The sequence below is a fragment of the Perna viridis genome, chromosome 13 (assembly GCF_037379345.1).
Source record: "Perna viridis isolate PV_CMFRI_1.1 ecotype Kerala chromosome 13, ASM3737934v1, whole genome shotgun sequence".
Lineage (NCBI taxonomy): Eukaryota > Metazoa > Mollusca > Bivalvia > Mytilida > Mytilidae > Perna > Perna viridis.
The window spans coordinates 1671751-1699625 of record NC_142457.1 but is presented as its reverse complement, the minus strand read 5'-3'; the positions used below and the strand labels follow the sequence as shown (position 1 = coordinate 1699625).

General features: G+C 33.2%; 1 protein-coding gene and 2 long non-coding RNA genes across 5 annotated transcripts in view; 1 reads left to right on the top strand and 2 right to left on the bottom strand.

The window, feature by feature from the left end:
- Window positions 1–6764, bottom strand: part of LOC148599186 (uncharacterized) — a 36525-nt gene extending 29761 nt beyond the window's left edge. Inside the window, exons 1-5 of the mRNA XM_088558445.1 lie at window positions 6719–6764; window positions 5810–5881; window positions 1974–2164; window positions 1165–1254; window positions 154–283 (exon numbers count right to left, since the gene is read on the bottom strand). Of these exons, the coding sequence (XP_088414571.1) occupies window positions 154–172 (19 nt within the window). The 5' untranslated portion in view covers window positions 173–283; window positions 1165–1254; window positions 1974–2164; window positions 5810–5881; window positions 6719–6764. The remainder of the gene's footprint in view (window positions 1–153; window positions 284–1164; window positions 1255–1973; window positions 2165–5809; window positions 5882–6718) is intronic.
- A 2511-nt stretch (window positions 6765–9275) lies between these two features.
- LOC148599185 (uncharacterized) lies at window positions 9276–11873 on the bottom strand. Its single transcript, XR_015917936.1, has 4 exons — window positions 11715–11873; window positions 10519–10585; window positions 9758–9839; window positions 9276–9422 (listed from the first exon to the last, which is right to left on the bottom strand). It is a non-coding gene; the product is annotated as an uncharacterized LOC148599185 (long non-coding RNA).
- A 1970-nt stretch (window positions 11874–13843) lies between these two features.
- LOC148599184 (uncharacterized) lies at window positions 13844–19559 on the top strand. 3 transcript variants are annotated; one of them, XR_015918086.1, is made up of 3 exons: window positions 13844–14341; window positions 17924–18027; window positions 18599–19559. It is a non-coding gene; the product is annotated as an uncharacterized LOC148599184 (long non-coding RNA). The 3 variants fall into 3 exon arrangements; XR_015918087.1 differs by lacking the exon at window positions 13844–14341 and adding an exon at window positions 16216–16262; XR_015918085.1 differs by lacking the exon at window positions 13844–14341 and adding an exon at window positions 17145–17427.
- Window positions 19560–27875: the final 8316 nt, after the last annotated feature.

Genomic DNA, 27875 nt, shown 5'->3' with positions numbered 1-27875 from the left:
ACATAAAGGGAGAGATCGTAATATTTGATAAAGAACTTAGGGTATGTTAAAGATGAGGTTTGGGAGCAATGGTTTGGAAAAAGTTCATTAAGCCGAACTTTAATTGGCCTTCAAGTAGGGGCAGATGTAATAAGTAGTCGAAATAGTACGAACCGTCACTGCTAAAGGCCATTTCCAGGTCATGTGAGGTATCTAATCTAAAGACGTTGTGGGATGTAGAACTTTGTTCACCTTCTGAAGGTACAAGCAAGTAAAACCGTCCACCATAGAGAAATGTACCTGTCTAGAAATTGAAAAAAAATGACATGGAAAATTAGAGACGATTTGACGAATTAATAACTCATGATTTCCAGCCTGTCAAAAATCCAATAGTTTCATGCTATAACAATAAATCCAAATATAAAAATAAGAACTAAATTATATTTATTCATGGTACACATATATGAAGCACCTAACTAATGAAACCGACGTTCATTGACGAATGTACTTGTCTAGAATTTGAAGAGAAGGAAAAACATCTATGCGTCATTTTTTCATTTGTTAAATGATGGAAGTTGGTTACATGTAAATGTCTTCGTCCTATTTCAACATCCTTCCAAGTCAGGGTTTTGAGTCCACCCTCGCTCCCTCAAACTCAAAACCCTGACTTGGTAGGATGTATTTCAAAGGCGAGTGTAGTTATGACTTTGTTTATATATAAACCTATGAATACATTGTAATTACATGTATATGAATTTATCATAGTTACCATAGTTACCAGCTATGAATTACACTTTTAAGATTTTTACTTGACTGTTTACTTTCCGATCCATATGTCAGCTACAGATTTGGTCCATCTATTTTTTTTAAAACGACCAACCGGCCCATATATATTTCTGTGAGCGACCAATCGGTCCATATATATTTTTGGGAGCGACCAACCGGTCCATATATATTTCTGGGAGCGACCAACCGGTCCATATATATTTCTGAGAGCGACAAATCGGTCCATATATATTTCTGGGAGCGACCAACTGGTCCATATTTATTTTTGGGAGCGACCAACCGGTCCATATATATTTCTGGGAGCAACCAACCGGTCCATATTTATTTTTGGGAGCGACCAACCGGTCCAGATATTGCCAGCACCATGAACTATATACTATTATACCATGTCCCACTTACCAACGTCTGCTCCGTACACTGGTCGTTACATTCAACATGGAAGGAGGCATGGCGAGTGATGTCTTGGTAAAACTTATAATCCGAAACAATCTGAAAATGAAGGAACTGTAATGTAAAGATTCCGAGTGACATTTTGAATAGTGTTAATGGATTCACTTGGATCCATTACGAGTCACCCACGTTCTTACTTGTCGTTTACTCATTTTCATTAAAATTTTAAAAGAGAAATGTGTTGTTATATAGGTATAGATGTTACAGCGGTACGAGGTCGAGTCCCGCGGAGGGAACGACCAACAATTTGCATCGCAAATTTATATATATAGATATATTTACGTTCGACAACTTTAATAAATTCATGTGCAATTTGTTTAGCTGCTCCCATGTGGCATAATTGATTCAGAGCAATTTTCTATAGGAATGAAGATACACGCTGTCAATGAACCTAGTTTATATAACATACATATAAATCAGCAATTTAGTGGGTTAATACGGAGAACAATTTAGTGGGTTAATACAGAGAACAATTTAGTGGGTTAATACAGAGAACAATTTAGTACAAACGCCGATGAGCCTATTGAACCAATATATGAAAATTCATATAAATAACGTGGCCTTGTTATGTTGTATTGGCCTTTCAATGAATGCTATATGGTTTATTTGTTCTTACAATGTCTCAGGTCTTCCATTTTCGATTTTTCTTCCAAATCGTATTTTTTTCTTATCTTATCCTTGTTTCCATTTGCAATACTTAAATTTATATTATATTTGATTTCGAATAAGCAGACTGAATCAAGTTAAGAACTACATACTTCATGACTGGACGTTTTAACAATTTGTCTATTTATAGATCTGTACACTGGAGTGTTTATCTTATTGTTCCGTATAAGTTTTAGTTTTATAATGGTGTTATTGTAGATGATGGTTGTCGACAGCACTTGGGGGAGGACTGTAGTAGATCGTTTTGTCCTGGTAATGGCACCGACAGATACTGAGGCGTGACCTGAAATAAATTAATGTTATATAGTGCGTAAACCAAAAAATCTTAGAAGTAATAAAGTAATAAAACATAAAACGAAGGATTTTTCAAGATTGTTAAAAAGGAATGCGAAAAACACGATAAAACAAGCCAGCCCCATATGTATGTACATGTGTATCAATAAAAAAACCAACATGTACTACACAAACAAAAGTGTCATGCATTAGAACCATAATGAAACATATATACATTATGATAATCACATAAATCGTGGATGATATGATAATCATATGAATCGTGGAAGATATGATAATCATATGAATCGTGGATGATATGATAATCTTTTGTTTCTAGGTTACGTACGCATAACGCATGATTATGGTATGTTTCCAAGCCTATTTTAACATACGAGAATCATATGATAATCATATAACAGTCATATGCAAACTACCATATAATTATCATTTGATTGTCGTATAAATCGAGCACCATATGATTATCATATGTGGCACATTTGGCTAGGAAGATGGCACTATCTAGCCTTTAAGAGGGTTTCCATGTCAAACTCAGGCAGATCCTATGATATTGGTGGCACATGGTAAAGTTTATCCCACTGAATATTTTCCTCCAATGTAATCTTGAATGTCGTACAAAGTTTTTTTAATTGACAATGGATGGCTCAGAAAATTACAGTTCCCTAAGGAAGCTACAAAATTAAAGAGTTATCACCCTTTTTCAATGAATTTCAATGCTACCTATGTAATTTATTTCTCTTTAGCCATTGCAATTAATCAAACCAAGATTCAACTTTGAGAAAGGATGCATTTATGGTATGAAATGGGTGAAAAAAAAAATTAAAACAAAATCTGTCCTGTACAACCCACTGCTTGGAGTTTGCATGGACACCCTCTTAAATCTTGCTTTTGCCTTTTTCCTAAAATTTATAATGTCTCGATCCGCCATTGAACAGAAGCTACGGTATTATTGTCATCTATTGCATGATATCGTTTGATATGGAAGAACAAAAATATAACTATGACGAATAGAATAATCTATTATTTTGGCCTTATTCAATTACACGACTTATTTAACTGTTTCAATTTCTAAATGACAACTGCATTCATTAAAAGGTTACGAAGATATTAAACTATGAAATAACACGACAGATGTAATATGGTGCTGTTAACGATTACTATCCTCAAATCTTATCACAAAATACAAACAAAACAGATCAATATGTGCCTGGTCTTAGCCGGATATAATAAAATATAAACTTCCTGGTTAAAAAAGTTTCGAAACACATGTACTTTAGAACCAGGTCATTAAGTACCATTCTGTTTAAGAATCAGGAATATCAATTTCCCCAATTTAGTCATTTTTGCCTGAAACAATCGAAAGGCTATTTATCCTGAAGCATCTGTGACGTAGATATTTTTACTGCTTATATACGGAAAGAGTGCAGGAAAATTTTCCCGCCATTTTTTCGTAGTTCATTTCAACTAAATTTGACGTATCAATATCTTTAAAAGGCAAATTTTACAAATACTTTGATGGTTATTTCTGGTGGTTACATGTATCAGGTATAATTAATTGGCTAATGCTATAAAATCTCAGCGTTTTTTTTTTCTTCATTTGCCACACCTTATATACATTTTGCCCGATTCTTACACGGAGAAGTACTTAATACTTAAAGCGATTAATACCAACGCTTCTAAAAATGTTTTTTACGCAAATTGCAATAGGACATTGAAGATTCTGTCATTCGACTGGTTTCGTCAAAATTACTTTATTTTGACATTGCCTTTGTTCATAGTGTTAGGGATCACTTCGACATACATATATTTTAGAACAAAGTTAATATGATACCAGGGGCGGATCCAGACACTTTGAAAAGGAGAGTTACCAGCCGGGATTTCTAGAAAATGGGGATGCTAGGAAATTATTCGCCATTTTGTCAGATTTAAACATGATAATGGCAAATTATCCAATAACAAGAGGTGCCCAGAAGCCTTAATCGCTCACCTGGTTAAATTTTGCCTTTCAAGGGCAATATTCTAAACAAGGAGTTGACAATTGACTCAAAAAGACTTTGGTAGGACTTATCATAAGGATCATTTCAGCAATTATAGGTTTCTTTCTATCAAAATAGTTTTCAAGATATTGACTGAAAACTGAAAAAAAAAACAAAAACCAAAAAATAACTTTATTTTTCAGCTTTCAAGTGTAATACCTCTTACAAGGAGACATCTGACAACTTTGATCCTTTGAGACTTTAGTATATTTGTTTATGATAAGAATCATTTCAGTAATTGAAAGAAATTGGATAAACCTTACGGTTTTGGAGATATATGCGAAAAACTACTTTCTATTCTGTTCTATTTTTAGTAACAGCAGCCATGTTTTTCGACGGATCAAATATCCCCACATTCATTCTATGCAAAATATCCCAAGAAATATCCATACCAAGTTTGGTTCCAATTGATCAAGTGGTGTCAGACAAGAAGATTTTGGAAAGAAATAACATTAAAAATAGCCAAAAAAACGAAAAAAAGGGCAATAATTCCAACACAGCTTAATAGATACAAACGAAAATTTAACCGCATACAGCTCCCATCATGCTGAACACTTTTACTATATCAGAATTTGGATAAAACTAACGATTTGGAGATATATGCGAAAAACTGCTGTCCGACCCCTATGTTCTAATTTTAGTAATGGCGGCCATGCTTTTCGACGGATCAATTTTAAATCCCCACATTTTATGTTTCCATTCAACAAAATAAATTTGTTCTCCCGTCTTTTTCTTACTTAGACACAAAAAAAATGATAATATTCATGATATCGAAAATTGCTTATGTACTTGACATTATAATTATGGTAAATTGACTAAAACTTTGATAATGCCCGGTACAAAGGAGAGGAGATCAGCAATGAGAAGGTACCAGTATCGCATTGCATATCCCTGAGCAGGTGTACGCCATACGCATGGATGCCATAAATATATAGTGCATTTTCTTTTTGCCTCTCTTCAAACTAATGTTTTGTCAAAAGATATGTGCAATGACTTATGAAATAGAGCAAACATCACACTATAAGATGACAAACTTTTTTAAAAGAAAATCTAACATAATAACATAAAAATGTTCCACCGAAAAGGTTGGTTTGATTAGTGCAAAACGAAAGTGAAAGTAGAGAAAATGGCTATTTATAGTCCAAGACTACTTTTCTGTCCGAACTTCGTGGACTCCCCCTATTTTTTTGGCGGAAAATTATTTTTTCACATGTCCTTAGAAATGCTACATAAGTGAAAGTTTTATTGAATCAATTTACATATTTGTTTTAAAATCCTAAAAACATGCACTTCACTATAGAAATCTATGGGAAAATTAATACGATACTGAGACCAGAATGTAATACACAATATAATCACTTACAAGGGCGATACATCTGAAGTCTCTGACATGATTAACAATATTTATGTGGTAATTCTCCGCGCATTATCATGTGATAAAGCCATCATGGCATAAAAAATTAATACCATACGAACATGTTATAAAACGAGTCAAAATTATAGCTCATTCTTTGATATGAAATAAACCACAGTTGTTTATTAGGCTTCATATATTGATTATGTCCCTTCCCTCGAGATTATGGATAAAAACAAATTACCTTGGCTGTTAGTTCTGTATGTTGATGGTAAATACAGCGATTGTACAGTAGGAAATCTGACCCATAGAGTAACTGAAAGGAAGAATAATGCATGCAAAATCTGATCCATTGTATACAATAACTATCAACTTCTTACAAATCGCGAGAAAAGTCAATTATTTATCACATCCTAAAAACGGCATTTTCGAAAGCAAGTCCAGTATCATCCGAAGATACTATGACAACTTCGTTTGTATCCCGTTCCATTGAAAATATAGCAATCCAGATGTTAACAGATAACCATACTGCACTATTCATTTTTTGTGCGTTCCGTAAATAGTTTGTTCATATTTAAAGAATACCGTTAAATTTAACAAAAGGGTATAATTACAGGCTTATTGTTTTAAATATGTTTAAACATTCTTTTCATTGTAACAACCGAATTGACAGCCAACTAAAGTACTGCTATATCATTATATAGACTTGACTATTGTTTATAATTGTAAATTTTACTTAAGTCGTGTAGCCGAGCGATTCATTCATTTATTGTCTTTTTTTCATTCATTAGTTATACAAGTATTAGCTTTTCAAAATGCTACTCGTCCCTTAGCGTTAAAATAGAATACGAGAATGTCCTTAAATGTTATATTTTTCTTATTTAAAAATTATAAAAGATATAAATTTTAAATATATACGGTAAATAATTTTCGGTAAAAAATAAAACTTTTAAGGGCTGTAATGTTTCAAAACATTTTGGATTTTGATGTAATTTTGCAGGTGGGTAGACTTTTCAATGCTCTACATTATGGCTCCTTATATTGATTATCTTCTTGTATAGTTAAAGAGCTGCAGCTCTATCAAACTTTATGAATTTTGATGAAATTTTGCAGGAAGGTAGAGCTTTGAATGTTCTACATTAATGCTTCTTACATTGATTATCTATCTTGATGCTGACAGACTCCCAAAGATATATTCCCACAACTCATTACATCATCCTAGGGTACATAGTTTCTTAGAAATTGACTTTGACATAAAACGTAACCAAAGTCCATCATGCATGATCAAACTTTCTTCTATGTTTACGACAAAATCATTCATGCGCGAAAAGCCCGCGAAAATAAAACCGGAATACACGATAGATAATGCTGTGAATTTTAAATAACATTGATAGTATCGAAACTTTCTTGAAATTATTGTTACATATCAAAACCATATTGAATGTATATCGTAATTCTTTTTTTTAATTTGATCGTTGCCACTATATATGAAGTTTACCGATTCTTCTGATTTAAGACTGGTTTCCGTTCAGCCAGTATCAGTCTAAAGAAGATGCTACAATAATGATATACCGTGAGCGCATACGGTTCTACGTAAATCGTAAATAATCGGCGCTTCACTTCTGCGTTATTTGAGATTTTTATCCGATGGCACGAGACCGCAATTAATTTTCATGTGCATTTCAATATACACATTTGAGCAGATTAAAAAATTCCACCGGCGCAAACTGAATAAAACTTCTCTGGCCTAAAGATATGTACAAACAAGATTTTATATATAAGTTGTAGAACATTTTACCATCATTTTCTGAAATTAATACATATAATTCGGAGAAGAGGTAAACATGACAAATGAACTGAGTTAAAAGTCCTAAATTTTAACCTTCTTCCTCTGAACCAAATCACAACTTTTAGTCAGAATTGATTAATGAAAAAAAAACCCATGTAATTTTAACCTATTTTCTACCAATTAGAGGCAAAACTTCAGCAAATAAGTTTCCAGTAAAAATATGAAAAAATGTGGAAGGTACCTACTACCAAAGTTGGAACTATATTCGTGAGAATTAATTGTGTTCTCGTACCTATTAGATCAATAAATGTGCTCAATTTGAATAAAAACTGCACTCATGTCAAGTTGAACCTTTTTTGACTTCAAGTACAAAGTTTCATCATGATTAGTTGAAAAGTATATAAGTTATAGCAAATTTAGTATTAGTGGTACATTGCATGACTCGCATGTCCAATGGTCGAAGGAAATAAGGCCCCTCTAAAAAGTACATTTTTTTTTTAAATGCAATATAATTGTGATTTTTTACATTGGTTGCATCATATTATGTGTATTTGATGCAATGAAGTTCACTTTACTCAAGTTCCAGCTGCTTTAAGGCCAAAAATTGGGTTTTTATACATGCGGCCATGGTCAATGCACTTTTAGACCATGTATAGGGGTACACATATGAAAACTCATTTTATGATGCTGACAATGACTTAAATTGATCAACTTCAAACATGAAGTGGTCTACACATATCAAATGTACATTGAAAACAATAAGAAGTGGTTTCAAAGCTAAAACTGTCACTCCAGATCAATTTAAACCAGACCTGTACAGAGCTTGTTTAAGTGCGATTGTGTCTGATATTAAAAGTTAGCCTTTATTTGGGTTTTGAATGATGAAAGATCTGAAACGAAAACCAAGGGGAATTAATTGTGTTCTCGTACCCAATGAGATGATCGTTTTCAATTTCCTCGTGCATGTTATCTGCTTTCAATTCTTTATAATCATCTCCACGGAGACAATTAACAATTTAAAAATGTAGCCTTTCGTTCCCTACAATTCCTCCGTTGTGATAATTAAACATATAATGCCATCCCACAATACGGCCATATCTTGAATTACCAACTTTATACATGTGAAAGAATATTAGTAATTTTTCGTTTTAAACAAAATGCTTATGGGAATATATATTTGCTACATTGTACATGAATTCTGAAGTGAAATAATGCAGACGTAGTGGTGTTCTTTTAAAGAGAGAAGAAAACGTTTGTTTAAAAATTGCAAACTTCGTTGAAGGTTTCAGCCTAAGAATCAGAGTTATCAAAGTAAATATGTTATTACAATGAATCTGGATATAACACAAGACAATTTAAATTTGCAAAACACTGAATTGCAAATCTTGCGCCGCTTTTTCTTCAACCTACCATGTCGTGTGAGTAACCATTGGATGCAGATTTGCATGGGTTTTAATAAAATGCATTTTGTTTTACAATATTTACTAAAATAAATTTGTAGTTACAATTTAAAATTCATGGGATTTTTTTATCCCATGGGATTTTTTTGTATCCCACGGGATTTTTTTCCTCCCATGGGATTTTTTTCTCCCATGGGACTTTTTTTCTACCATGGGATTTTAATTTCTCCCATGGGATATCTTGTGTTAAAATACAATGATAGTCATAGAGAGTGTATGCCTTACATATTCACTTAGTGCATTTTTCTTTTGTGCAGTATGAATAAAAAAGCTGAATGACTAAAAGAGGTTTTTTGTATTGTTTTGGGATGTTTTTGAAGTTTTTAATCTTTTATAGCTTTGAAATGAAATCACTTTGAAAATTCACTTATCAACCACAAATGTAAAACAACGAAATAGAAAAAAATATTCAAAGACACTCTGACTATAAATATGCTGTTTAAGAATATAAACTTAGAATGCTGTAGGAGCAGTACTTTTATCTTAGTATTTAAATAAATTATAAAAATTCTAATGGAAGTCTAAATTCAGGTCCATAATCAGCTTTTTGGCACTTCTTTTTCTTCTTGGTCAGCTTCAACCCATGAAACATGCTTCATTTCTCGTCTCTGTAGAATAAAACAAGTAAAAATCTTTATGCAAACAAAATATATAAAATATTTTACAATACCATTTTATTTGTAATCAAAGTGATCTTATTTTTTCTTACTTGATATATGTTCATTTTCAATATCAACAGCTGAAATTACTTGCAGTCAGACATCTAAAAGATAACATGAACAGACAAACAGACACACAGATAAAGTGCTTTCTATATAAGTTCGTGGCAGCACTTTTGATTTATTGTGCAAAGTATGAAGAACAGATGGACGGACACTAGTATGCCATAATATGTCCCGTCTCAAAAAGCAGGAGTACAAAAATTCTGGAGAACAGTGTATACCTGATATGATAAGCTATCAAGTTTGCATATACATTTGTACTGAATTAGTCATTCACCATAGAAGCAAGCAGGTGGCTGGTCCCTGAAATGGTGAAAAATAATTCTGCATGATAATACATATGGTACCTTTCAATTTAGTTGAATTAATTTTCATTGCAAGCATCCTTCAAGCAGTTATCTTGTAATGCACATAAGTAACATTCAATGTTAAGTCCAACATACTGGGGGTAAGTTTAATCAAAATTAATTAAGAGATTGTGGAGAAAGCTGTCGTTGAACTTTCAAAAAATGTAACAAGTTTAGTGTATTCTGAGTTGCTCATTTGCTTTTGCTACTTTGTGTGTATGATTTTGGTTACTTTATGTTCTTTGTTGTGTATGTCTGTTTTCCATGTCTGGTCTTTGTCCCTGAATTACATTCCTTTGATTGCCGCTATTACATTGGTTCCCTTGATTACCTTTGAAACACAAGATATGTTAGTGGTGCAAAGATAAGAGCTCAAAAAATAATGGTCTAGTTCAACTATAATTTTAGAATAGGACTTGACAAACTCTATTTGCAATTGAATATTCACACAATAAAGATATTTGTTTTTGGCTTAATCATATAACAAAAGCATCTGTATATAAAAAGAGATATCTCCTGACAGCAAGTAATAGTGATTTTTACCAGAAATTAACATCTAGCTAGAGCTTGTTTATCTTGCCTAAGACATAGTTGGTTTAATATTTAATTTTGCAAGTTCTTTATATGTCACTCACCTTTTACGAGTCATTACTAAGAATCCTTTCATGCATCCTCTAATCTCTCTTGAGCAACATAGAGTACCTTCAAAACAAAATTATACTTATTATGCATTATTTCAAAATTAGATAACTTTCAGATTCTGTATATAGACAGTAAAATGGAGTTATAAACATGTAACTGAAACAGGGGCTGCACTGGCTTCTAAAATTCTGTCACCAATTTTTTTTTAATCAATGTTCAGAAATAAGAGCAAAAAGTGGTGCCAAAAAAATATTCCAATTTTTTGAAATATGACAGTACTAAGTCCACTGATGAAAGTCCATGAGAAGAAAAAATGAAATCAGTACAACTTATATGCCATATATATACAATTTCCAAATCGTAACACAATTTATCTTCAAACACAAGAAATCTTACACCCCAATTCCCACTAATGAAAACTTGCATCCAATCTTCAGTGTGTGATGGACAGGTTGAAAAACTAAACTAGTATTTTTATATTTAAAATGCTAAAATCAAAACTCTGTACTACATTTGGGTCTAAAAGCACTGAATCTATTATGGTTTCAAATGATCATATCTATATTGTTAATTTCAAATTTAAAGCCTTTCTGAATTGTTAAAACAGAAGATTAACAACATAAACATGTTACGTTTGAACCCAAAACTATCCATATCTACATTTTAACCAAAAAAAAACATTTGTACTGTACCTTATGTGAGACAGTACCTACCTCTATCTAGTTTGTCTTACTGCGTGCACATATAAACTTATGGAACATATATAAAATGTATTATTCCAGCATTCAAAAATGGTCATTGCTTATACTGTTTTAGTAACATTTTTCACTCGATATTTATTCCATCAATTGTAGAAGAATTACCATTGCAGTACATAAATAAAAATCATTGCTTAAAATATGCAAACTATAAAGTTTGACTCTGCCACATTTGCCCAAAAAATGGCAAAATATTGAAAAAAAATCCAACAAAAAAGGGGGGGTCTAATCCAGACCATACCCTTTAAAAAGCCATCATGTTTACATGGTTTTAGTAAACATTATCTGGAAGTGAGACGTGCTGTTGTTGTCCAGTACATGCAGCCCCACTTGTAGCAGTAAAATGGTTATGACTGAGTGATCCTTGAACTCGCGTTTATTTCCGTTTAGTAAACGACAATATCGAATACTCGGGAATGAATGATACTAACCTGTTTCTATTTTGGAAAGAACGAGTTTAAAATATTAATTGCATCCAAGATTTTGAAAGCAGTGAAAATCCTTATTCTCGCGTGCTTATTCTCATGCGAAGAGTTTCTCAATGAGTTTGGAAATACAGGGGAAAGAAACGAATTATGTTGTAATGTGACAAGTTATGATTTGACCACGGACCAAAAGGTAACAACACATGGAAACGTTCTATCGTGCACCACATTTCACACTCCTAGTATTTTAATCGTAAGTACTTTTTTGTCAGGCTTTCTAAAAATCAGACAGCACGTCAAAAACCAACCCAATTTAATTTTATTTCTTGTTTAGAAACAGTTACTGATCACATAACAAGTCTTAGTTTTTTATTTGTTTGTTGCGCTAAATAGAGAAAAAAGTATGTACAAAAATGTAGATTGTAAATGAAATCTGCACAGAAGCATCGTTTGTTTGGTAGGTTTTTCTTCACCGTGAATTACCTTTTATCCAACATGAATCACTTTTCCATTAGCAGTGTCTGAATTTTATGTTGACTGGTACTTAACATTTGATCTAAACGGAACCTTTCAGGGCTCTCCTAAGTGTTATTTGTACAAATTTGTTGTTGAATTTGTACCAAGTCTGCATAAATATTTAACAAAACGGACTTATTACAAAAAAATGCCTCAATAGATGTAAACTAAGATAATCATCACATTCCTTGTTTGTTGAAACTGGGGGTTACTATGGTATAGAGATGTCAAATAGATAGTGTGCTTTGTGCACAATGAAAAGTGTCGAGGATGAATTTCATTTTGTATCGAGTTGTGACGCCAGTATGTCTAGCCTTATTATTTTAGAAGCCCCTCCTCTTTCAAAATATAGTACATGCATATATTTCAAAATCACTGGAAATTTCAAGGTGATGCGTAATTTATGTAGGTTCCTTTTCCATGTATTTACAGTCTTAACTTAATTACTTTAATTATGATTGTGTATTTGCATTTGTAACGTATATTAACTTCTGTTCAGGTGTTAGAATACTGGGATATGTACTGTTGTTTGTTGTAACATTGTACTGGTGAGCATGATTGCCTTACTTAACTTATACAGATATTGATTTGAATTGATCTTTACAATGAATTTAAAAAATCAAAATCTGCAGTCAAAATGTATACGTAAAACTCAAAATTACTACAGGTATTAACAACTCGATATTCCGTTTTACTGTTAATTAAGTACAATATACAGGAAGTGGTCGATTTAGCTGGGGGCACTTATAATCTAGGTAATAAATACATCCCGTAATATGGCTTCGTACGTGTTTCGTGTGGCAGATCAAGATATTTACAAAATAGGAGCTGACATAGGACCCTAAATTTACCCAAGAAAATTATGAAAATGATACATTCTATTCACTTTTATCGAAAATATGTGAAGCAACTATTTGTTTGATTATTTCTTATGCACAAATGTCATATTAAAAAATCAATTTATAAGGGGACCAAGGACAGCCGCCATAAAACCTGGTTTAATCCTCAATGTACAAAGGAAATGCCTGTACCGAGTGACGATGACCATTGCAATGGTTGCAAACTTTCCGGTTGTACTTTGATAATATCATTTAAATTTTATGCAGACTTTTCATTTTGACTCTTATATAGAGTTTATCACTTCGATAACTTTGTTAATAACTATTCATTTGTTATGGAAAAATATTCATGTTTGTTTCTCACCCTTTGTTTTACGGTAATATTCTACACATAGCACGGAAAGCTCGATACTCGCCCAATAAGTAAACTAAACCGTTGAATAGGCTTATTTGTAAGGGATATAATGTTATGATATTCTTGTCAGATCTTTAAGGATGACATTTTTTTGGGTATTCCATTGATTCGCTCATGGAGTCTTTAAATAGAAATTGGACCACTGTAGGAGAGTTCGCCAATCACATTAGTGATGTCATATTCACTTATTTTCATATCATTAAGTGTCAAATTGGTTGGCAAATAAACAACGAAATAAACAATTAGCAAATTCATGATTAGAATCCCAATTTTCAAAACTTTATAACTTTGTTATTCTATATCCAATCTTGGTTCTGTAAAATGTTTCATTTAGATAAAATAATTCAGAATATGTGTGTAAATTTTTTACTCTTTTACTTAAAAAATAAATTTGAAATGATATTTATATGTAAACCTCTATTATCATTAAAAATTATTTTAAATTTTTTATGCTCACATAGTCTAATTACTGAATATTTATTTTAAAATTCCGTGGATAAAAAGAGTATTATTGGCAGTGTAGAGAACCAAAAGAATTTTTCAATTATCTTAAAAAACGAAAACGTTATGATGATATAAAGTTGATGCCCCATGCCACTCAAGGGATTTTTTGCCAACCAAATCCAAATCACAGGTAAGTGATGACATCACGAAGAACTCTCCTATATTTTAAAACAGTTTTTGGCATGACATTGGTTGTGTCCTTATTGTATGACGTGTGAAGCACCGTGGCTCAACCGCGCATGGGAAGAATTGAAATTGATTTTACATATGATAGGGACATCCAGACTTGGGACCGGCAAGTTATCCGGGCGGAGTTAATGTTCATTTAAAAGATTTTTCAATACTAGATCCAATACAAGGTACATCTATTTAAGTGTAGATTGCATCTTTTTGGCATTTTTTGGATATATACATTCCTAACTTCTATTTTATTTTCATATTTTTATGAAATATTTGATATCACTGCCTTTTACAGGTAGACTGATACAATTAGTGCCAGTCTTTTTAAGCGCAATTCAACCACGGGGAAATATGTTGGGACAATTAAACTAGTTTTTTATCCAGTTGGCGCAAACGTTGAATCGAAAAACGCGCAATGTACACTTTCATTGAACTTCAACGTGTAGACACTTGGTAACCAATATGAACTGTACAAAATAGTATGTTCAGTGTACACCAGGTATAGATTGTACATATAGATTCCACCGTATAGTGTTTCGAAAAGTAGAATGGGTGAATCTTATTACACGTATGTACAATACAGTTTAATGCATCTCATATGAATTGTAGCTATAACCAGAGGTATGGCAAACTTTAGAGCTTCAGTTTCCCTACATGTATGTAGGCGATTTTGAAATTATACAATTAAGGATTTTTACTGTAATGTTGGAATATACTAGTATATCTTTGTCATCATCTCATCTGTAAAAGCTTCTTGTATATAACAGGAACGCACTTTTGTACACTATATACACACGGATGATCAGAACTGTAAGGGAACGAACATCTTCTACTGCAATATTGGACAGGTAAATCCTGTCACCTGTTCTGTCTGAGCCATAAAACAATTATTTTTTTTTTAAATTACCTCTGGGCGATTCTATTCGTCACCTGGCCTGTGTAGTGTCGTACGTAAACTTAACCGAGATTTTGAAAGTGGGTTCTAAAAGGGGTGGGGTCTAGAAAAAAAGGGGTGTGTCATAGTATAATATTTCCTCATTTTCACCAAAATTTCGCATGAAATTATCCACATTAATCCAATTATATCATGTTTAATACTTCTTTTTTGAATATAACAACCAAAGGATTTTGATAGGCTATTATAAAAGTCCTTGTATATAATTATATTTACTGAAAGGATCTGCTTACTAGTGAATGAGTTTTTTTTCTTTTAATTTATATAAGTTTTTTTTTATAATTTTACTAGCGAATTAAAACTGTACATGTAACAGGGAGTTATAATTAATTACAGGTCTATGCGTGTAACTGTCACCAATGATTTTACAGTCCATGCTTTAATTTACATTACAAAACCGAATTACTGCAGCCCGTGAAAGAGGTTCGCTTGCATGGAAGTTATTTTCTGATATGGCACCATCCTATGGACGAACGGAAATGCCAGCATCTTACGTTAGATCTGGGTATTAAAATGTACACGTACTATGTTTAATCAAGACAAAGTCCCGAGAAAGTGCAGTTTCATTCGTTAGCCCAAGGATTTATATTATATATAGCATTTACCTAAATTTAACCCCTTCTCTAGCTATGAAATAACTTTTTGTACAACTATTTATTACGTTACTGGAATGCTCATCTTGTGCGTTCCTGCATCGATATAACAACAAGTGTTATACGAAAGGATACCTCAGATATGTATTGTCAGTCAGTGGCGAAACGGGGTGCCGAAATCACGCATGACACAAGACGCTTTTGTAAACGGTTCATTCCCCGCTATGACTTCGTCCCAGCAGCGAGATAAGGGTACCAGTATCGTTCAGTATTTATAGTTCAAGACTACTTTTCTGTCCGATCTTCGTGGACTCACCCTATTTTCTTTGCGGGAAATTATTTTTTCACATGTCCTTAGAAATGCTACATAAGTGAAAGTTTTATTGAATCAATTTACATATTTTTTTAAAAAAATCCTAAAAATATGCACTTCACTATAGAAGTCTATGGGAAAATTAATACGATACTGAGACCTAAGTGTTGATGCTGCAGTCGTTCAGAAACTAACGAATTCAATACAGCAATGAATGCATACGTCAAGTTCCGACTACAGTAAGTTAGGAGTTGTACTGCTCCAGAAAATCTGCATGATTTGCTCTGACTACTCTGCTCCTGAAACAGTTTCCTCCTTCCGCAGTCACAGGTTGGGAACTACAGCTGAATTCTCGTGCGGTGTTTACCCATTATAAAATAAGATTTTTTTTAAAGTATTTTATTTGAAGGGGGAATATTTATTGCATCTGAAGAATCCTTTTTTGAATTAGGTTCACTGTAATTGTAATATTTAATGATTAAAGTTACCGTGGTCAGGGAATTTATATTACAGGGACTGGTCACTCCTTACCAAGTTTATAATATGGAGTAGGCATTTCCTAAATCAGCGAGCACCGTGAGCTTTACTGTATATGTACCATCTTTGCAAGACTTATAAAAATAATAATGGACATTACATAGTGTGGGGGGGGGAGGGCGACTCGGATGAAAATTTTTGCTTCGCAAGTGCAATATTTTTATTTATATTTAACCAGCAAGCAAAATCAATATTTGTACTTAAAAATATGTCTTGATAAGTAATGGGAAAATTTTTTCAGCTATACTTATTTAGTGAAAAAATGAACACCCAGCCCTTTTTACAAATTTCTGGATCTGCCCAGCATATAGCTACTTATCTGTCAAAGAAGAATTAAAGTATTTGTAATCAGTTCAACCTCATTTGAACATTAATTACAAGAACAAGTCACAAGTTTTCAGTCAGTAGGATAGACTGATAATTTGTTTACTTATAGTACAACACAGGCACTACCTGACAATCCTGCAAAAAGTTTTAACTGGATTTGTTGCTTAGTATGTGTTCCTAATACATGTTAGTTCTTAAAAGTTCTTAAATAGAACTTAAAATAAGATATGCTATGTGCAAAGATTGAAATATGTTGATTGGCATTTGTTTTTTGGTTTTTTTTTTTTTTTTTTTTTTTTTTGGAGGGGGGAGGGTTCAATACCAACAGAAATTTTTCAACAGAACCATATTTAACTCAATCTTTACACATGTGGCTGGCATTTTAATACTTGTACAACTAAATTTGTCTAGCTGTATTTTTATTTTTTCAGAACTTTAAGTGACGACTTGTATTTAAAAGAGAGACACTTACACATTTCTTAGAGAAGAATATTGACCAATTAAAAAGGGCAATTATCATTTGTCACATTTACTGTAGCAGTAAGTACTTATACATGCAATACTCAGTGATTATTAAATAATTAAACAAATTTTTTTCATCCACAAGTATGCATTTTTTAACATAATCTTGATGACATTGTAAATAGGCTGAAACAGTTTTGCTTTGAATACACAGGAAGCTTTCATGACGCACATTTTAATAGAAAGCACACTTAAACTCGTAAAATAGTAGTGGAGATGTTTGATTTTGTTTTTCGTTTAACAGACTATCAGAAACTTTCACGCATACTGTTTGAATGATTAAAAAGTCATCTATTTTTTTATATTATTAAAATTGGAAAGTTAGGCTTTATGTAAAGATATAATATATGCACTAGACCCATAAAGGGAGATAATTAAACTGATTGGTTTTTAATGTGAAAACCTTGTTAGCACAGCTCCTCCAAAACCACTCAAGGTATTTAAAAAAAAAAAATATGTGAAGAAATGCATCAGTAGAGATTCAATGCAGTACTTTTAGCTTTGTATATTGTAGGGACAACCTGATAATACCAGATGACTATTAATACATTGACCAACCTGATGGATTGGGTTTTGGATCCTGTAGTGAGAGCAACATGTGATAACTTGTAATTACAGGTATTCCTATATATGCACGGTAAAGCATTACTTGTACATTATTTTGATGTTTTTTTAGGTAATCTGTTTACTTCAAATTGTTATTAATGTCGTGCACTCTGTTGGTAGATTGAGCACAAGAAGCATATTACATGTAGTTAGTTTTTCAACTTAGCACATTAAGTTCTGTCTTTATACATGAATGAGTTCCATATAAATCAGAATACATTAATAAGTTATAAATATTTGTAAGAAACCTTTTAGAGTTGAAGACCTACAGATTATGCTTTGCATGGCTTTGAAAAGTGAGGGGGGTGATTGTTGCCTGCTGAAACTGACCAATCACCCTCATAGTAATTAGTCAGCCAGTAACACAAATCATGTTTACATTAGGTTGTTACTTTATTATCTTTCAAGGTAGGTTTTTGATAATTGGCATGTTGTTAAGCATTTTTAAGATGTATAGCCTTCTACATGCTCTAGGGTTAATTACCATTGACCTTGACATCACATTTTTGTGCTTTGTTTGCATTTTTTTTAATTAAAAATCTACCCAATACTATGACATTTTTAGTTCTTAACTATTTTTTAGGTATCATTATTGGTTGGGATTCTATGGTCAGAATAGCTACTGGTATACAGCAAGAAATTCCTGCAAAATTTTAGGATAATTTTCACATTATATTTAAGAGCAACACTATCATGATCAGATCATCACTACAAAGTGTTCAGTACATAACATGAGCTTTTACTATTATTACCATCAAATGAGAAATTGAGAATCTTCTTTTGGTGATACTGGAGTACAGTTGTAAAGAAATCATCATTGCTACCTAAATATGATATATGTACATACATGTACTTGTGACTGCTAATATTATTCCCACTGAAGCTAAAGTGTTGACATTCAAGAAATAGTTTAGATGTATCAGCCTCATTCACAGAAGGGTAAAATTGGAGGAAACTGTAGGGGTTTAGACATAAGCAACAAACATGTAAAATTTGAAATAGGAATGTAGTTACACGTTTATTCATCAGAAGAAATCAATTCATTTTTTTCAAAACCCCACCATTGCAAAAAAGATTTTAATTTTTTTAAATAATCATTAATAAATGTCTGCCGATTCAGGAAAAACTTAGAACATACATTATTGTACCTTACTATGATTTGATGTGCTGTAATGTGTATCAAGCATTCATTTTCTGTTTAAGTAATTTTATATCTGTTTACATTCATGACAATATTAGGTGTTTTTATTATGTCTATGTTAGCCAGATTTGAATAGTTTATATGAACGGTGGTTCTTGCCCATGATATAAGGTTCAAAATGATAAGTTAGACTTTGATTCAGACATTTAATTCCTGTCAAATTGCATGGACATCTATTTCATATCCTTGAAAATTATGAAAGAAGGTTTAGGCGTTAATTTGCTCATTTTTGCCAAAATTTTGCACAAAATCAACCCAATTTTTACACAAAAGGGGGTGTATTAAATAAAGTTGATTTTGAATTTTAACACTTTTTGTTTAAGAATGGACATAAAATGCCAAAACAAATACAGATAATTTTGTGTTGAATGTGGATATGGTTATGAATTGTGATGAAAGACTAATCTTTTTGTAGTTTATCAACAATATCAGTACTTTTGCAATGTAAAAAAAAAGAACTATATTTTGTTATAAAGCATGTTCAAGAAATAACACTTATCAAGATAATTTAGCTTCAATTCTTTTTTAAGTTGAATAATTAAATACTTAAAAACATGCATATTCCTTATAAAATTTAATAAAGTAATAAATATACTTACTAAATGTGAGAATGCATTGGTTATTAATTGCTTATAAATAATAGAGATGTAAAATTATTTAAATTCTATAGCTTTATTCAATCTACACACACATTTGTACTTTCTGGTATCTTATCATAATATCTCTTCATACACATGTACCCATTTTTATATGTTTCTAACTGTATTGATTTACAAACAAAAAATCCTATGGGACAAAAATAATCCCATGGGAGAAAAAAAAATCCCATGGGACAAAAATAATCCCATGGGAGAAAAAAATCCCATGGGAGCAAAAAAATCCCATGGGACACCAAAAAAATCCCATGATTTTTAAATTGAAACTATAAGTTTATTTTATCAAAAATTGTAAAATAAAATGCATTTCATTAAATCCCATGCCAATCTGCATCCAATGGTTACTCACATGACATGGTAGGTTGAAGAAAAAGCGGCGCAAGATTTGCAATTCAGTGTTTTGCAAATTTAAATTGTCTTGTGTTATATGTTAGAAAACCTCGACTACAAAAAGTAACACAGTGACTAGCTCTTGAACATAGATAAAACTAACATGGATACAGAAAGTCCGATAGTTCTAGCAGAACCAGCTCTACCAGAACACTTCCACTACTAGAAACAGCACTTCCGATAGTTCTAGCAGAACCAGCTCTACGAGAACACTTCCACTACTAGAAACAGCTCTTCTGATAGTTCTAGCAGAGCCTGTTCTACGAGAACACTTCTAGTTGTAGAGCTAGCTCTAAGAGAACAGTTCTACCAGTAGAGCCGGCTCTGCTAGAAATGTCAGAAGACCTTGTTCTAGAACTGTCCTAAATATGTCATAGAATTTTTCTGCTGACAGTTCTAGAACAATTTTGAAAGAGATTAGAACTGATCTCATCTATATGTGCTACACACACCATAACCTAAACTGACCTGCGTTTTATAGTCTAAGGCAGGCATTGTGTTAAATTTTGAAAACATTTTTGTTAGTGGTGGTCTTTAATGAAATATCCGAAAAGTCAAATACGTGAGGGACGGATGATCAACGAACGAGGAATCACAAAATTCTACCAGTCAGAATTATTATTATTTTAATCTATCAAGCTGACAATATACTTGATCAGTCTGGTCAAAGTTCATTAGTCTGAAAATATCTCATAATTCTGACAATATTCAATCAGTCTGACAATATTCAATCAGTCTGGCGATATCCAATCAGTCTGATAATATCCCAAATGTCTGAAAATATTAAGTCTGTCTGTCAATACCAGATCAGTCTGATAATATCCCATCAGTCATGCAATATCCGCTCGATTTAATAATATTATTTAGTAATACATGTACAAGTAGCATTGTGGCATACAGGGATACGAACATCGCACGTGAAAAATGCATATCTCCGTGATGTTGGGGAATTTTATGCTAAAAGACAACTTATAAGCCAGGGCCAATCACTTGCCATTGAATGATACGCTTAAACTATCAGTGGGTTTGCTGTGAAGATCCATTGACATTTCATGGTCTCTTACAGACGTAGCAGTATCCAAAAATGTAATTTTAGTGTCAAATATTACATGAGTGATTTTGATTAATGGGTGAGCGTTGTTAGCATGCGAGATAAAATTTTCTAAATTTTGTATAGACTCATTCCATTTCATGTCGACATCATCGATCAATCGAAATGAAGAAATGGGTTTGGAAAAAGATGTTGAAATTTTCCAATATACCCATGAACATGTTTGCATATGAAGGATCTATTTTCGTTCTCATAGCTGTACCATTGATTTGGAGGTAGTGTTCGTCGAAGAAAGTAACGTTGTTACACTTAAAAACTAAAGTGAGTAGAATAATTAGGCAGTCAGTTGGGGGTCCGGAAAATTTCGTGAGTTCCAAGCTTCTCTACAGGCTTCTTTAGCGACATCGTGTGGGATATAAGTATAGAGTGAAGTGACATCAAGGGAGACCAGAAGTGTTTCAGGAGGTAGATGATTTCATTCATCTACTTGATTCCTATAGAAACTAGCCCAATTTTCAAACTTGTTACGCATACCGTCATTAAATCGACAACCTGAAGGCCAGAAGGACTCTGATCTTTATTTGACCCCGCGATTACTATCCCTAGGAAGATAACGTAAGAACCAATAGTGTAATCATTGATTCATTAACGTTAATTGAGTGGATAATTAACTTTACTAATCAACAATAAATATGCTATATCTACTGTAATTGGCCTTTTGGCACTCATCGATAAACCTAGTTAAGTATGCTGTTAGCCTTGGTAGTTTAAAGAAACAGCCTTACTTTGTCTTAAAATTAATTCAACTTGCAAAAAATAAAAGGGTTTATGTATCATACACTTTCTGCAAGTAGCCATTTTTGCCCTAATGAACAAGAATTTGGTCTTGCAAGATTAAAACATTATAAACGAACTTTCAGTTTCACAGCTGTTAAAATTTAGACTAATCTGTTAGCAACAATGAAATGTATTATTTAGATCAACACTTTATTTTTTTTTTACAACTACAAAATTGTTAGTTAGTCAATAAATCAGAAAAATATCTATTATTGTCATGCATTTACATAGTAAACTGTATTGTGTGTGCCTTTTGACTGGCTTACCAACGGTGGAAGCAGGTCTAGTAGCCGCTCCATTCCGTCTATCGCTGACATTTGATCAGTTTTCTTTGTGTAGTCCTTTATTTTTCTACGTAAATAACGTTAGTTTTTTTTGTGTAGTCCTTTATTTTTTCTGTGTGAATAAAGTTGGTTTTCTTTGTGTACTTGATTAATTTTCTGTGTTCTCCGCTCAGTTTTCGTTATGTACCCTGTTAGTTGTACTTGTGTAATTTATTTGCGTACTCCGATAGTTTTCTATGTTTACCACCTTCATTTGCCTTTCTACTCCAGTGGTTTTCGGGTTGCACACGTTTAGTTTTCTTAGTGTAATCCGTTGGGTTTTTTTTATGTACCCCGATAGGTATTTCGTGAACTGCACTATTTTTTAGTGAGTTTTATTCATAATTTTATACTCCATTAGTTATCTTCGTGTTATCTTTCCGTGTGTACTTTCTTTGTTTGTTTTTTGTACACATTGTTGGTTTTTCGTATGTCCTCCGTTAGTTTTGTTTGTGTACTCCGCACCTGGTCCATGCTCCCAGTTTTTAGTGGAGTCCGAGTTGCTCATTTACTTTTGTTACTTTGTATGTATGATTTTAGTTACTTTATGTTCTTTGTTGTGTGTGTCTGTTTTCCATGTCTGGTCTTTGTCCCTGGATTACATTCTTTTGATTACCGCTATAACCTTGGTTCCCTTGATTACTTTTTCCGTTAGATTTCCGTGTGTCTTCGTTAGTTTTCCGAAAATATTGGTTAAATTTAATTTTTACTGCTTACTCCATTAGTTTGTCCGTGTACTCCGTGAGTTTAATAAATGTACACCGCTGGTTTTCCGCCTGTGTATTCCGTTAGTTTGCCGTGTGTTCCCTGTTAGTTTTCCGTTTGTATACCATTAATTTTCTTTATCTACTCGCAAGTTTTCTTTTTGTCCTCTGTTATGATTTGTCTTTGTGTATTTTGTAAGATTTCCGTGTGTTCATGTGTTCATGCGTTCTGAGTTTTGATTGTCTTTGTATATTCTCTTAGTTTTCATGTGTCCTCCGTTCGTGTTGTTCGTGAACTCCATTAATTTTCCAACTGTAAGCTTTCTTTGTTTTTCTTTACAGTTCTTTGTACACTGTGTGAGTTTTTTCAGTGTCTAATTCATTATTTATTTATCTATTTATTTTTGTTCTCCGTGTGTACTCCGTTAGTTTTTGTTTTTGTTTTACTTTGTTTTGTTATCTGTTTTGTGTGTGTGTTCCGTGTGTTCTCCGTTAGTTTTCTTTGTGCACTGTGTTTGTCTTTCGCGTGTTTTCAGTTTGATTCTTAATGGTTATTTCTCCTGTTATGGATAAAGTTTTAACAGCATGTTTTCCTGATTTCACTTCTGATGTTTTATTGTCCTTAATTGCCAATCTCAATCCAACGAAACATATATATATATATATATATATATATATATATATATATATATATAGATTTCGAGATCAATACATGTAGATGCGGTGTATGACAATAACTTCCTTACATTGCAAGTTTCCATATGGCCTTTTAATAGCCTGGTCAGATCTTCTCTTCCACTTCCGATTCATCTTGTGCATCATATGTAACAAACCACTAGGGTACGAACCAAAAACGACACATGAATCTGCTTTTAAACTGGAATGAATTATATAAAGTATCCATAGCATCCAGAAACGAAAAAAACGAGATTAAACTATTTGTTTCCTTTTTTATACCTATCACTCTGTCTGATTCTCTTCATTATTGGTGGGAATAACAAATATATACTCAAAATGACTATTTCAGTGTCCCTTTCCCGACCTTGTATACACATCAAAAATCGCAGATATATATATAATTAATCAAAATTGATAAAACTTGGTTAATTGGCAATTTCAGTACGGATGAACCCAAAATTAAACATGTATTTATTTTAAGCTATAAATCGTTTGACATGCACATTTAATTGATAAACCTTCCGTTTGTTATGAGTATTGGCATGCTTGAAGTTGTGGTTGCAACCGTGGGGATTGGCCCTGGATATGGGCCATATTTAGTACTGAAATGTTAAATGACAACCTCCAGTTATTCAATTGAAATATGAATTTTTCCAGTAGCAACTAAATCTACATCATCCACAAATCCTATGCAACGAACCCACCCCATGATTTATAGAATGTCAGTATTATTTCATGCGAGATTTCACGCCTCAGATCTAATCTGATGAACGATTATTATTGTTCCTAGTTTTAACGCACGAAACGACACGTTGCTCTTTTTCGGCACGCGGTAAGCCAATTAACGTCTGCTGTGGTAAGCAGACGATCTGCTGGTTATATTCTCATTTCTGTTTAGATCTCTTGTTTTCTTTATGTTCTATATTAAACCCATGTCAATGAGGCGCCAGCAGGAAATGATTTCATCAAAATTATTTCAAACGTTAAATCGATTCCCGTTCGAGCTCATTAATTCTAAATATAGTTTTCTGTAATAAGAAGTACGTTATTATCACAATGGAAGGCTAGGGGCTGAGTTGAAGGAGAAAATGCACAAAATATATCTATTTCCGAAACAAAAGTTATCTTGGGTCAGGCAAAATTAATGAAAACAACCGTATCATCATATGGTAAATGATAAAACAACAATTCGCTCACTTAGTTTATTTTCAATGGGTTGATGTCAAATCTGTGTTACTATTTATTGTAGATATACTGTTGTTTTTTTATAAATAAATACAAAGGTTCTACTTAAATGTAAAATGGATTCCTTTCATACTTGAAGGAAGAAATGTCAAACAATGACTGTTCAATATGTTTCAGTGGAACCAGAGAATGTTTTTATTTTTGGTGTAATATAATGAGGAAGGTGAAACCTTAAACGCTCCCGAAGATATATATGAATTCAAACACCTAGGTCCTGTCATAATTTTTGTCAGCCATGTTGTTATTAACTTCCGAATTGGAAGCAACAAAAGTAACTCGTACTCCACTAAAAACTGGGAGCAAGAACCAGGTACACCGATAGGGAAAGCGTCCTCTGCTTTTCTAGAAACACGTGCCGAGTTGCTCATAAAAAGTCAAATGTGGGATAGACAAAAGAGGAAAGGAAAACCATGACACGTTGGACAAATCGGTTCTATACACCGTAACTATACACCGTAACTCTGTAAGTTATATCACAATAATACCATGTAAATAGTCATTTTTAAACTTTTCAAAGATGCATTCTACTAGTTATAAATAGATAAATAGTTACAAATTTCATGCAACTATATATCTCTGACCAATACAAAGGTGCAAAGAGGAGACATCCATGGACTAGACATCCCCTGTACGTGTACATTTGTACAAGTGCATGTGTACAACCAAAATCACAACACACAAAGTAAAAAATGTAAAATACAAACCAAAAGTTCACACAGATAAACAAATAGCCACTTTAAATACATACAGCTCTTCAACGGTATAAACTTCCCAATTATGCCATATACTATCCCTCATTCCCTAATTATACCATTTACTATCCCTCATTCCCTATTGGTTTTCCCCCGTTTCCCATTATAGAAAAATCCCCATCTCTCATACAATCCCCATTGCAAATTTCTTATCAAATATTCATATTATCAAACTATTATATATATTTTATATTTTCGATTTTTTTAAGCATTTTATCCGTAATTTTTAATCAAATTTGATATATTTTTTCATATCAAAATCTCCATCCCACATACAACATCCCCATCCCCAATAAACCATCCCCCATCCCCTATTGAGCGTTCCCCATCTACTATAAACCATCCCCATCCTCTACACACCATAAACTATCCCCAGTTCCCTATAAACCATCCCTCACCCCCTATAAGCCATCCCCATCCCCTATACAGCATTCCCCGTCCCTTATAAACCATCCCCCATCCGTAATTCCACTTCCCATAGGCTTCTATGCTAATTTCACAATATTCAATGGCTTCTCTGACTTTAACCTGCAGAGGACTATATATCAGCACGATTCTACATATGTCAGCTCACAATCCTCAGAATGGCATGCGGGGTTAGCAGACTTGCCGTGCAGTACTGGTCACCGGAAGTGAAGGGTCTATAAATGGCATGGGAAATCCCAGGGTTTTCACAAGATAGGGGTATATTTAGAAACCATTATGGAGATTAGGCTTCACATCACAAGAAGCAAAATGCACCTATAAAATGTACAGAAATGTTGTTCCTTTCAGAAACTGTTTATTTTTTTTAAACAAGATGAGAACTTTTTTTACAGCACTATGAAGAACAGAGGTAATTTCTGCGTAGGACTATTTTTGCGTACGTTCCAAATGCTCATTGGTTGAATTGTGGTCTGTAACCTATACACCATTCCCATTCCCCATACACCACCCCATCAGCTATAAACTATTTCTCATCCCCTATAAACCATCCCCAATCCCCCATACACCATCCCCCATCCCCTATACACCATCCCCATCCCCTATAAACCATCTCCCATCCCATATATACCATTCCCGTTCCCCATACACCATCCCAATCCCCCTATAAACCATCCCCATTTCCTATAAACCATCCCCCACCAGTAAGGTATCTGTATCAAAATGACTCGGATGATCTAAGTATGGTATCTGTTTCACAATGACTCGGTGGGTCTCACTAAGGTATGTCTATCACAATGACTCGGTGGATCTCAGTAAGGTATCTGTATCACAATGACTCGGTGGACTTGAGTAAGGTATCTGTATTACAATGACTCGGTGGGTCCCAGTAAGGTACATGTATATGTATCACAATGACTCAATTGTCTCGGTAAGGTATCTGTATCACAATGACTGTGTGGATCCCAGTAAGATACCTCTATCACAATGACTCGGTGAATCTCAGTAAGGTATCTGTAATACAATGACTCGATGGATCACGGTAAGGTATACATGTATGTATCACAATGACTCGATGGATCTCAGTAAGGTATATGTATCACGTTATGGAGCTTTTATACGGAAGAAAGTCGTTTGTTCACGTGCAATGTTCATGAGGTTGTTTCTAGATGTCCTAGGCTGAAAGACGAAGTCCCTCGCCATACCGGATAACAAAAAGTAGTGTAATAAATTAGGCCCTTAAGGACGTTTCACTTCAAATTCAATGGTGCAGATTAAGGAAAACAAGGGATAGTATTCTCACTTGAGCTTCAAAGCTGTAGTATTTCTATAAATTTGTAGTTGTTTTATTTTCAGCTGGATAATAAAGATTATCAGTGGATCTCGGTAAGGTATCTGTAGTACAATGACTCGATGGATCACAGTAAGGTATACATGTATGTATCACAATGACTCAGTGGTCTCAGTAAGGTATCACAATGACTCGGTGGCTATAAGTAAGGTATATGTATCACAATGACTCTGTGGTCTCAGTAAGGTATCTGTATCACTATCACAATGACTCAGTGGATATAAGTAAGGTATCTGTATCACAATGACT